At 49.8% G+C, this 13,290-nt stretch overlaps 1 protein-coding gene across 1 annotated transcript in view; it reads left to right on the top strand.

Moving 5' to 3' along the window:
* Window positions 1-714: 714 nt before the first annotated feature.
* The window catches only part of ext1b (exostosin glycosyltransferase 1b), a 78,195-nt gene continuing 65,619 nt past the window's right edge, over window positions 715-13,290 (top strand). The window contains exon 1 of the mRNA XM_080515813.1: window positions 715-2,901. Within this exon, the coding sequence (XP_080371939.1) occupies window positions 1,958-2,901 (944 nt within the window). The 5' untranslated portion in view covers window positions 715-1,957. The remainder of the gene's footprint in view (window positions 2,902-13,290) is intronic.

Here is a 13,290-nt window from a genome sequence, read left to right as displayed (position 1 = left end):
GACTTGTATATAGATTCATTTCAAGCGGTGCATATAGATATTCTACTTGATTTTATTACCGCCCCCACTGTACTGTATATATGCGTACCTTTTACTGTACGTGCGTGTAATATTTGATGTAGTCTTGCTTTATATTATTTATTGTTTTTTTAATCTAGCAAGTTATCAATGCATCCAGAAGCAGCGATTTATATGGTTGTCAGGCTCCATGTATGATGATAATGACGCTATTATTATTAACAAGAAGAAGAAGAAGAACAATAATAATAATAATACGAAGAAGAAGAAGAAGAAAAAGAATAATAATAATGATAAGAAGAAGAAGAAAAAGAATAATAATAATAATAATGATAAGAAGAAGAAGAAGAAGAAAAATAATAATAATAATGATAAGAAGAAGAAGAAGAGGAAGAAGAACAATAATACTAATAATAATAAGAAAAATGATAATAATGATAATAAGAAAAAGAAGAAGAACAATAACAAGAAGAAGAAGAAGAACAACAATAATAATACTAAGAAGAAGAAGAAAAAGAATGATAATAATAATTATGATAAGAAGAAGAAGAAGAAGAAGAGGAAGAAGAACAATAATACTAATAATAATAAGAAAAATAATAATAATAATAATAATGATAATAAGAAAAAGAAGAAGAACAATAACAATAAGAAGAAGAAGAAGAAGAAGAAGAAGAGGAAGAAGAACAATAATACTAATAATAATAAGAAAAATAATAATAATAATGATAATAAGAAAAAGAAGAAGAACAATAACAATAAGAAGAAGAAGAAGAAGAAGAATAATAATGATAATAATGTGTGAGGACCCCCCCGTCAGGGACGTGTACGACCCCCCCGGTGCTCCGTGGCTCGCCTCCAAACATCCACTCCGGTTTACAATCAGATAATTTGCACATGCGGAGGACTCCGGTTATGAATGGGTGCGCGGCGCAGAGTCCCGCCCCTTCCGCCGCGGCGCGCGGCCCAATCGGCGCGCTCGCAGCGCCTGGATGGGACGTCACTTCGGCTGCCGTCGTGTCGGGATTGGAATGTTACCGACTAACAATCGGAACAACTGAGCACTCGGTAATTGGACACTCGGATCCAGGAATCCCGTCTAGCGGAGCGTTTCGTGCGCTGCGCTCTCAGTGTGCGCGAGTCCAGCGGCGGCGGCGGCAGCAGCAGCAGGGGGGGGACGAGAGACGAGAGGAGGAAGCTTTCTGATCCCGGAGTGCGTTCCGAGCTTGTGATCATAAATCAGAGAAATGCAGGGATTCGTCAGGTTACAGTTGTGCCGCTGAGACGCGTCCCCCGGTTTGCGGGAGCGGAGACAGGCGGGGGGGGCGCGCGCAGCGGGAGGAACGAGCCCCGGGTTTGCGCCGCTCGGATCGGAGCGCCGTTGCGCGCAGCGCCGCGACCGAGTTTGTTCCATCCACCGGCCGCCTTGCAGCCTCCCCTCCACGCCTGGGAGAGCCTCGGGGACCCCCGGGAGGACGGAGAGAGAGAGAGAGAGAGGGAGGGAGAGGGAGAGAGAGAGAGGGAGAGGGAGAGTTCCCGGACAGTTTTCTCCCAGCGCGGATGCGGCTGCGGAGACGCGCAGGGCAGAAGAGCCGCAGCGGCTGATCCGCACCCCGCCGGTCCCCGGACGCGCTCCCGAGCCCCGGCGTGGGCGTCGTGCGACATGCTGAAACTCTGCACGAGAGGGACCAACGGACGCTACTCCTAATAATTACAACAACAACAAAAAAAAAACCAACAACAACAAAAAACCAAAAATCCGTCGCCCACATGCACTGGGTCAATTGCTGGTTTTGGGAACCGATTACGCAGAAGGGGGGTTGGGGATCATCGGAGGCAGCCGGAGGATGGAGCGGTGGGGCCGGGGTCAGTGACAGCCTCGCCTCGGGCCACTTTACCTTTCTGATTCCTGCACGAGTCGCCGCCGTCCCCCGGACACATGCAGGCCAAAAAACGCTACCTGATCCTGCTGTCCACCGGCTGCTGCGTGCTGCTGCTCGCCTACCTCGGAGGAGTGGAACTTCCAGCGGCGGGCGGGCGCCGGCATGACCTGGGCAGACGCCGGTCGCGGCAGGACCGCTCCTGGCCGCACTACTCGGACCCGTTACACCTCTTCCAGCCGTGGGACCAGAAGGACACCGAGGAGTTCAACCTGCACGTCTCGCCGCGGCAGAGGAAGGACGTCAGCACCAGTGTTTACAAGGGCAGGAGGTGTCGCATGGACTCCTGCTTCGACTTCGCTCCGTGTCGAAAGAACGGATTCAAAGTTTACGTGTACCCGCAGCAGAAGGGGGAGAAGATCTCGGAGACCTACCTGAACATCCTGTCCATCATCGAGCGCTCCCGGTACTACACGTCGGACCCGGGCCAGGCGTGCCTGTTCGTCCTGAGCCTGGACACGCTGGACCGGGACCAGCTGTCCCCGCAGTACGTCCACAACCTGAAGGCGAAGATCCAGAGCCTGCCGCTGTGGAACGACGGCCGGAACCACCTCATATTCAACCTGTACTCGGGGACGTGGCCGGAGTACACGGAAGAGCTGGGCTTCGACATCGGCCAGGCCATGCTGGCCAAGGCCAGCGTGGGCATCGACAACTTCAGGCCCAACTTCGACGTGTCCCTCCCCCTCTTCTCCAGGGATCACCCCATCACCGGGGGGGAGCGGGGGTACCTCAAGTACAACACCATCCCGCCTTTTCGAAAGTACCTGCTGGTGTTCAAGGGGAAACGCTACCTGACCGGCATCGGCTCGGACACTCGGAATGCCTTATACCACGTGCACAACGGCGAGGACGTGGTGCTGCTCACCACCTGCAGGCACGGCAGGGACTGGGAGAAGCACAAGGACGCGCGCTGCGACAGGGACAACGCGGAGTACGACAAGTAAGTGGAGACTTTATTGCCCCTGTCTGGTTGTCCAGAGACGATTAAAGCCCACTTTTACGCACCGGGTCGGCGCGCAGCAGCAGCAGCGGTCATCCGGAGCGCGCGCCGGGCGCGCCACCGCACTTGAGCGTGTTTTTGTTGTTGTTGTTTTTTGTTTGCCTTTCAAGTTCACTTCCACTCTCTCCTCTGAGTTTTCTGTGTATTTTTTGATTACTATGAGATCATCGCGCGTGCGCTTCCTCTTTCTGCGTAAAACGCGGCGCCTGTCCTCGTTGTGAACTTGTGATTAATGATTCATACGGAGATGCTGAAACCTTCCGACTGGAACTCTGACCCGTAAAAAAAAAAAAAAAAAAACAACCTCCCCGCTCTCCCTCTCGTCTAGAAGCCCTGTTGTGTCTCACCTCCTCCTCTCACTCTCCCTGGTCATTCCCTCAGTCCTTCCTTCAGATGGAGGGAGGGGAGGGGGGGTAGGGGGTAGGGGGGGGGGGGGGGGGGTGCTCCTTTTTTACAAGGATGTGCACGAGCGCGTTTGATTTGCACCTTGTCGGCGGCGCAAATGAAGTGAAAGTGGTTCCGCGGGAGTTCCTGCTCCAGGATGAGGTCCCGGGTTGAAGCTGTGCGCGCGGAGACGCCCGACGCACAGCGCGCGGCTCTGCCCTCCGCCCCCCCCGCCCCGGGTCACACGTCGGGGCGGAATTACGAGGCGAGTGAGTTTCGTGTAAAATCATAATGGGTTGATTACTACTGTAATTTCCCGGAGTTACTGTCGTCGTCTCCCATTTTAGCCCCCAGGGACAGTTGATTACCTCTAATTTTGAAGGTCTCCCGTTTTGTCAAGGTGGTAATTAATCCCCCCCCCCCCTTTACCCAACCCCCCCCCCCCCCCCCACCCACGGGATCAGGGCTGTACTTGAAGGCATGTTTTAATATGGGAGGCGGAGTTGTCAGCTGCTTCTGGTTGGATGAGGGAGAGAATCTATCGACCTGTGGAGGATTGAAATAACCGACGTGTGGAAAGTGAACTTGTTTCCATTGGAGCTTCCAGGAAGAAACAAAAAAGAAAGAAAAGAAAAGATAAATCCTTTAAACAAACACATGGAAGTGACTTTTGCTTGAACTTGAAGTGAACTGGAGAACCTCCAGCTCTTCACGTCTCATGCAATGACGGGAAAACACACAACTTCACAAGCATGCACTTGTCCGTCCATTTGTCAACCCCCCCACCCTAACACCCCCCCCCCCCCCCCCACCCCCAACCCCCCCAAACCCCAACACTCAGCTCCATCTCCCAGAATGCCTTGGGCTCGATGTCACCTGGAGAGACATGCCATCCATTATCTGACATTCCAGGCGTCCCACCTCTGGTACCCCCACCCCTCCACCCCCCCCCCCCCCCCCCCCAGAGGTGGCTCCGTCTCCAAGAACATGTCGCTCCCGTACCCAGACGATTGCTCCCGCGGTTCAGGGAAGTCGGAGGCCGGGCGCCTGTACCGAGTTTCACGTCTGATTTCTTCGGATCGATGAGATGAAAAGACGCCGGTTCGCCTTTTCATCTCCGCCGTCGCCGCGACGATCTGATTTCTGTCCCTCCTCCCGTCCAGCACGTCCCAATCTTACTTTCACCAAACACTTTTACGCAGTTCCGCTTCGCCGTTTGCATTTTTGGTTTGTGTATTTCATTTTTTGTTAACCAGATTACATTTATTTTCCTAATAGCTTCCAGTGGGTTCTCGGCCCACTTGTGGATTTCTGGCAACGCGGCACAACTAATATATTTAAAACATTTCTCTCTGTTATGATTTAGCGGGCTGTTTAAATTTAATCAAACTGATGCCTCCTTTTTTAATCTAACTTAAAGCCCCTTTGAAAAAAAAAGCCCCGGACGCGGATAAAAAGGGGGGGGCGCTAGCGCAGGCGGCCAACTGGCCGGCGCTGCGTTTTCCAGAGGCTGAGAGGCGTCCAGGCGCTGCCTCGCGGCGACGCGGCGCTGCAGACTCAGGAATGCACACGCGTGTCGGAGCAGCTGCCGGCGGCCGCAGGGGAGAAGAGCAGCAGCAGCCGCTGCGGCGTTTGGCGGCGTTTGCGGGCATCGTTTTCCAAAAAATGTCGCCGCGCGAACGTGAAACTTCTGGTGAAACGTCGTCGTCGTCGTCGTGTGAACGGGGGAATCGGAAACGTCAGGCTTCACTTCAAGTCCACACACACTCGTACGCACTCGTACTGTACACACACACACACACACACACACACCGCGGCGGCTGCTGCTTCCATGCTCACCTCCCCTCTCCTGACCTTTGACCCCTGGAGGAATGCTGCTGGACAACAGAATGCAGCAGGAGGGCGGCCTGAGTGTCGGTACCTGGAGAGGCTTCACACACACACACACACACACACACACACACACACACACACACACACACACACACACACACACACACACACACACACACACACACACACACTTATTGAATTGATTTTCTTGGCTTTGAATGGGAGTCACTCCGGTCCACTTCCACGGCCGGGCGCTGATGAAAGGAGCTTTTCACGGCGACATTATCCACTGAGTTTTCAGCGCCGCCGACAATAATCCCGGGAGGCGACGGTGAAAGGCCGTTACCGAAAAAAATTCCGCGTTGGGGAGCAATTTAGCGGTAATGCTATGGCTAGCTGTGACCAAACCCGCTTTTATTCTCTCGGAACACTTTTGGACGGAAGAATTTTAATCCACGTTTTTGATCTCGGATGTGAAAAATCTACTTTTTTTCCTGTAGAAACTCGCGTGTGGCGGCGTGTGTGAACTTTAGTTAGCAGTGACGCTACAGGGACTGGTTTCAAGAGACGTTCGTCCATCAGATGGTCTTTGCTCCATCTGCTCACGCCGGTCAGACCGTTTCCTTCGTAGATATAAACAAATACTTCACTGGATTCAGTGTTGAAAGCTGCGCTCGTCCTAATGGAGCTTTTTTCGCTTCATATTGGAGGATAAACAGCCTGGAATCTTTTGAACTGCAGAATTGAAGTACTTGAACTTTAATAGGGAGACTTGTAGCTACTTTGGTGTTATTGAATATTTATTATTTATGAAAGTTTGCACTTTTTTTTATTATTAAATACCCAAATAAAATATGACTTATTTGCATAGATGCACACTTGAAGCGACGAACGGTTTCCAGTGCGGCTCAGCGTCGTGTGAACCACAATATTGTGCAGCGAAAACTTTTTGAAAACGACTCCAAAAGTGGAACTTTTTGAAAATGCGGCCGGAGTGTCACAACTCCATATCCTCCTGGGTCTTGGTGGTTTTATTTTGACAGTCACCGTAATAACAATCCAGCTTGGTGGTTTTAATTTGACAGTCACAGTAATAACAATGCAACTTGGTGGTTTTATTTTGACAGTCACTGTAATAACAATCGAACTTGGCAGTTTTATTTTGACAGCCACTGCATTAACAATCCAACTTGGTGGTTTTATTTTGACAGTCACTGTAATAACAATCCAGCTTGGTGGTTTTATTTTGACAGTCACTGTAATAACAATCCAGCTTGGTGGTTTTATTTTGACAGCCACCGTATTAACAATCCAACTTGGTGGTTTTATTTTGACAGTCACTGTAATAACAATCCAGCTTGGTGGTTTTATTTTGACAGTCACTGTAATAACAATCCAGCTTGGTGGTTTTAATTTGACAGTCACAGTAATAACAATGCAACTTGGTGGTTATATTTTGACAGTCACCGTAATAACAATCCAGCTTGGTAGTTTTATTTTTACAGTCACTGTAATAACAATCCAGCTTGGTAGTTTTGTTTTGACAGTCACTGTAATAACAATCGAACTTGGCGGTTTTATTTTGACAGCCACCGTAACAACAATCCAGCTTGGTGGTTTTATTTTGACAGTCACTAGTAACAATCCAGCTTGGTAGTTTTATTTTGACAGCCACTGTATTTAACAATCCAACTTGGTAGTTTTATTTTGACAGCCACCACATTAACAATTGTGGCCGTCTATGCGAACTTCACCGTTTTCAGCGTTTCCGCCGTTTCCACGGAAGTCGACACAACGGGAAACTTTTCTCAGGCGAAAATGCAAAACCTTTATTTTGGAAAATTGTTCCCATCATGCTTTCACACATTAGTTTTTGTGATGAAATCGTGATTTAAAACAAAACAAACAAAAACCAAACACATATTTTCAGATGTGTAAACTTGTCAACGATATTGACATTAAAATAAAGCTTCTTAGATTAAAACCCTGAAACCAGTTGACTATATTAACGTACAGGTTGTTTTTGTTTTTTTTTTAAATATTCAGAGAGTAACGCTGCCGCTCTCCACACTCCAGCGTTTGCCTCCACGCGGCGCTCCATTTATCTGGCGTGTCGGCCGGCGGCGAGGCGCCCTCCTCCTGGCAGGCAGATTATCCTGCACAAATCAAAGTACGGCTTCGCCAGTCAATTTCTCAAAGTACATCATTATTGCTGTTGAGTGTTCCATTAAAGTGGGCCTGCGCATATTCTTCCTCCTGCTCTTTGTTAAGCCTCTCGCCGGCTAACGGCAGCCTCCCCCCTCCACCGCCCCCCCCCCCCCCCCACATTTAATACTTAACCAGCTCTGTTGACTCGCATTGACTTCGTACTTTAGCTCCTTCTTCTCTGGCGGCCGCCGCTCAAGGTCACCCGGGGGACTTGAGAAGGAAGAGAGCCGGAGAATCCGACATGTCGAGGGGAGATGAAGAGAACGTGTTTGCGAAAGAGGAGGGTGTGAGATGGAGGGATAAATGACGCCCGGGTGTGAGACCGGAGCGACGGAGGAGGGGGGGGGGGGGGGGGGGTTCCGGGAGTCGGCGGCATCAAGTGAGCGGAGTGGCGTTTTTCTCTTTTTCACAACTGTGTCATCAGCAGAAAATTCCGCCGCTCGAGAAAATGATGCGAGGAGCGTGAGGAAGAAAGGGAAGTAGAAGGCTGGCATCTTCTCTCCCTCCCTCCCTCCCTCCCTCCCTCCATCCATCCATCCCTCGCTCTCCTCACACCGACACTGATGTGGTTTGGCTCGGCGTGGCTCCCAGCCACATTTCCATTTCCCTCCATATATTCGACGACGCCGTGGCGGTTGACGTATTGTTGACACGACGCCACAAATCGAGAGCGAGCGAGGGAGAGAGAGAGAGCGAGAGAGAGAGGCTGACGTCGAGGCCAAGAGGCAAGAGCGGAAAAAAAACCAACCCCAACCCAGCAACGCTTCCTCTCGCCGGAGACGTGGAGAGCAGAACGAGTCGGGCAGGAGAGGGTGTCGCACTCCCCGGGTTGCCATTGTTTGTTTTTGTTGGGTTTTTTTTTCTGTACTCGGATTAATAAATCATGAATATTTCATGATCCGCCTGCTCTCTCTTAGATAACGCACCCAGCTCATGACGGAGAATGTTAATGATGTGGAGGATGATTAGTTTGAATGCGGTGCAGCGTAATTAGGTCTCTTTGATTTTAGATTTTTTTTCTTCTTCCCCCCCCCCTCGTGTGTCTCAGAGACGGAATTTAAGCCCGTAACTAACATAAAAACCCTCTTGTTTGTTGTTTCGTCTTATCGGGACGTGTATCCGTCATCCCCTCCACCCTCCTCCGTTCTCCCTCGCTTCTCCTTGCCTCACTTGTGAACTCTTGACAATATGTGGGCCACATAGTCAGTGTGTCACGGCTGCAAGTCCCGACTGGCTTTTTTTTTAATCTGTCTTATTTGTAGCCGGCGAATTTCTGCTTCCTCACACGTCTCCCATGTGCTTCACCTGCGGAATTCCTTCCTACAACTGTCATTTATTGTCATTTCTTTACTTATTATTGTACAATTATGAGAGAAAACAAACCGTCCTCCTTAAAGAATCTGACATATGTTGCAGACTTAACCCTTCGTACTGTCGTCTAGCAGAACAGCGGGAAGTTCTCACGTTGGATTGGAGGGGAAGTCACAGACACTTGCTCACCTTTGATCAGATTAGAAGTCGTGGAAACCCGTTCAGGTCCTCCGTACAGTCCCAAACGATCGTCTGCGGGACTGAGCGGGGATCCAGGTCTCGCCCGACGTCTTCGCGTTTTCGCGTCGGCTGTTTTTTTCGAAATTGACTTTCCAATTGCTTTTTGTGGAAAAATTAAGACTTTAAGCTCAAGGAGACGACGAGAGAAGGTTGTTTCCTTGAGTCGGTTTACAAAAAGCGCTCAGCCATTCGGCTCGTAGTCGTGAATGTTCAGGGAAGATTGTGAGATCGGTGGATTGGTGGGGTTTTGCTGCAATGTTAAAAAAAAAAAGACGATTAAAGCAGTTAGTTTTCTGTCCAACTGATTTGATCTGGGATCGTTTGGAGTCTGTTGATCTGTGCAAAGTTCTACTCTTTGTGTGTGTGTGTGTGTTGGGGGGGCAGGGTCACGGCCTCACTGTCTGTCTGTCTGTCTGTCTGTCTGTCTGTCTGTCTGTCTGTCTGTCTGTCTGTCTGTCTGTCTGTCTGTCTGTCTGTCTGTCTGTCCCCTCGCTGAGTGACGAAGGCAAAGCCCGGCTTGCTGACCCACATTCACGAAGGGATTACCACCACAGCCAAGCCGCCCCTGGCCTCAGAGGTGGTGGCGATGGGGGGGGGGTACACATGAACTCTGCACTCACTCACACACAGACTTGGGGGGGGGGGCTTTACTTGCCGAGGCCTTTCCATTGATGCAGGCTCTCACTTTGCGGTGATTTTTCATCTTCCACTCCAAATATTGGAGCTTTATGTTTTCTCCTTATCCTCTCATCACGTGCCGAAGTGTCTTCGAGCAAGACACTTCACCCCAAGTCCCGCCCCCCCCCCCCCCCCCCCCCCCATGATGGACACGAAGCACCTTGTCGTTTGCCCTCAGTTGCATACAAACAAGCAGACAGACTAACACTGGAGTCTGGAGCTCAAAGGTGTGTCTCCACATCCCAAGTCTAGATTCTCTGTCACACTCTGGATTAACTGAACCGTCATCCTCCACCCCCCCCACACCCACCCCCACCCCACCCCCCCCACCCCTCGCAGGGGCAGCTGCTGGTTTGCAGATTGATCAGCTGGGAGGGTTCCTCCCCAGAATGAAAATCGATGGCGGTATTAGCATGGTGGTGCCCCCATTCCCCCCCTCCCCACCCCCCCGGGAGTCACTCCCTCCCATTCGAATCTGCTCACTTTGACCCAAGACGACGAAAAACAACAAAACAAACAACAACTGGTCCACGGGGCTTGTTGTTGCCGCAGCAGCTCTAATTGAAAGAGTGGAGCCTAACAGGGCTTCTCTTCCCACGACTGTCAAAAAGTCTTTAAGAGCGATGAATTCATAGGAAACGGTGCAGTGAAGTTGTAAACCTGCCGCCTCTCCGCCGCTCTCGTCCTCCGCCAGTGCTGACGCGGCGCCGTCAAAAGTTTCGGCCGGCAGGTAAAGCGAGTGGATGCGGGGGGAACGGGAGCGGCGGCGGCGGGAAGCCGATTGGGCGCTCGTGAGCTCAATTAAAGTCGACAGGTACGTGACTGGCTGAGGCAGAAAGTGATGATCAGGACAGACGTGTGATTGGCCTCTCATTAAATCCTCCGCCGAGGACGGATGAAAGGAGGATCTGGCTGCTGTCTGCGGGTTTTGGCGAGTACAATGAGCTCAGCAGTTTGACATCTGTCTCTTTTTTTTTTTTCCTTTAGGAGAGATGAAGTTAAAAAAAAAAAAAAAAACGCATCTCGTCTTTCTGTGTGTGGCACGGGGCATGCTGAGACGGCGCAGCGTTGCTTTGAGCACACATTCCCGTTTACATCACTCCAACATTCCCAATTTCAGAGTTTCTTTCTTCATGTTTTCTGCCTTTTAACCCTTTATAGGACCGCTACTGAGATACGTGTTAAATGCGCTATGTAAACCTAATGTAGTAAATAAGTTAAATTAATTGACCTAATAAAATAAATATCCTTCAAGACTTTAAAGATGCATAATTAAACACCAGTTTGACAATCAAATATCTTGCAAGAAGCCATAAAACTGAGCAAATTCTCACATCTTATCTCGCTGAAAGCTTATTTAATATAAATTACAATAAACATGACTGCTTATGCTTAATAAATAGTGTTGACTGCAGTATTTTTGTAGTATCGGGCTGATTTGTAAGCTCAGGTTCAAAGATGCACAAGTTACCTAATGTGGCCGCTGCTCGTCTCGATTTCTTTACGACTTTCTGAAGGAAACAAAAAGTACCACTGCGGTGATTTCATTAAGACGTCTGCTCTTCAAAGGGTGGGAGTCAATAATCTGAGTGAAGGTGCATCAAAGTACCAAGTTTTATCTCATTAAATTCATCTTTATTGGATCATAATGCACATCACAGCCATTTCACGGCACTTTGAAGGAGAAACATCCGACAGTTCCCACGTGACGCACATGTAACCGGTGACGGATTCATTTTTTTTGGAGACGGAGGAGAAGCGGAGCAGCTCATTGTAATAAAATCTCACGCCTTCAGCTGTACAGTTGGAAGCTTCACTGTTCTGAGTCACCGTTTTCTATATTTATTGCGCCGAGCAAAATTGAGACGGAGGAGAAATCTGTCGCCAAAAAAAAAACAACCTAACTGCCACATATTTTCCTTCACTGTTCAGAGAGACCAAAACCGGAGCGCAAACATTCCTGCCACACGATGGAGGCGGTCGTTGAAATTCAGATGAGCCGCGAGATCCATTTTTGGACGTGTTTCGATACGTCCCTTGTCCCCACAAAGCAAGAGGTCAAGACAAGTTACGAGAAAATGGTGCGTTTATAAGACTTTCAGCAACAATCAACCAGATAAAATCAGTCAAGTGGGCTTAAGGAAAACAATGACGGGATCTGCAGGGTTCCAGACGCGGCGTCTCCAATTTGTTTTGACAAACCGAAGCCAAAGAAGACTTTGCAAACATTTCCCTCTCACTTGAAAAGTATCAGTACAGCTTTATTTATCACTATTGCCGTTAACCGTTAATATGCTTGAATATATGAATGCTGCTTTACGGGATCCAAACTTTTAAGAGTCGGTACGTGACTGAACACAGCTCAGTAACTGGGCTTCTGTATCACATGTAAATAAACTCTCAGCATCGAACACTGCGATGGAGCAGTGGACAGCAAAGTTGGTACATTCACAACGATCTCGTTTGCAAAATGACAATAATTATTGTAATGCAGTTTTTCAAAACCGGTAAAAGGTTCATTCGTATGATCCAATTCAATCGGGTTTGGTGCCACGGTACACTACGGTAGTTTTATTAGATGTTGGGCCCGTCCACACCGGGAACCTGGTTCACCTGAACCACATGTTTCTGGCCTGTCGTCCACATGAGGCGGTTTTAGAAGCTTTAGAGTGGGGAAATTGTAAAACCCCGGCTCGTGGGCAAAGACGATCTGTGGAATAAAGATGAGCCGAGGTCATGGTGACGTGTGGACGTGTGGACGTGTGGATCGTTTTTCTCGTCGTGTGGATGTACAATTAGTCTTGATTCTAAACGATATGTCATTCTCTCATTCCCTGAAAGCTAATATGACTTTTTGCTGATGCAAGTCCCAGAGCTTCATCCCACAATCCAAGAAGGGTGTGACCTTTTCCCATATTCAGCCTCCAAATGGTTGGAAAAGTGATGGATGGATGGATAGATGGGTGGATAGATGGATGGATTACAGAGATGTGGCCTGTAGTAATCCGGCTTTCATCTACCGACTAGCAAAGCGCAGGGTGTGTTGGTGCGTGACGGGTCAGGTCATGTCTGTGCGCTGCTCCCGATGTCGGACGGGTTTCCGGCGGTCCGGTTGCTTCTGGGGGGGGGGGGGGGGGGGGGGATTCGTCTCTCGTCCCCAGTGACGGTGCCATGGAGCACCCGACCAGACTCGTCTCGTCAGCGAGGGGGGCAGTGGGCCGAAACACCGACCTACATCTTCCCCCGGCGGCCGCGGGTAATGAACTGAAACGACTGTATCTTCTCGTAACAATAAAGGCGAGCAGCCATGGGACCATTGTCCGTCGGCATTGTCAGCAGTTGTTGCAGATCTCACCTCCCGCGAGCTCGGCGTCTCCCTCGGGGGCGTTGAGACGGCTCCACCGGGGGAAAAGGAAAGGGAGGGGGGGGGGGTAGTAGCCAGTTTTTATAGCCCTGTAGAATGGCTGCTTTTTATTGCCCCGAGAGGCCGTTCAGCAAACGCCTACCGACGGCACATCAATGGGACAGCGGATCGTTTCACGTCAACTCGTACGCCGACCTCCTTCCGTCACTTCTGGCTGCCACAGGAGAGAAAACAAACACTTAACCCCTCCGCCGGTATTCATATTCAAATAGTAATTGGCAAAAAGGGGGAAATCTGAGTGGAGGCGAAGA

Source organism: Blennius ocellaris (genome assembly GCF_963422515.1).
Source record: "Blennius ocellaris genome assembly, chromosome: 20".
NCBI lineage: Eukaryota > Metazoa > Chordata > Actinopteri > Blenniiformes > Blenniidae > Blennius > Blennius ocellaris.
The sequence above is the reverse complement of the archived record's forward strand: the minus strand, read 5'-3'. Positions and strand labels throughout refer to the sequence as shown.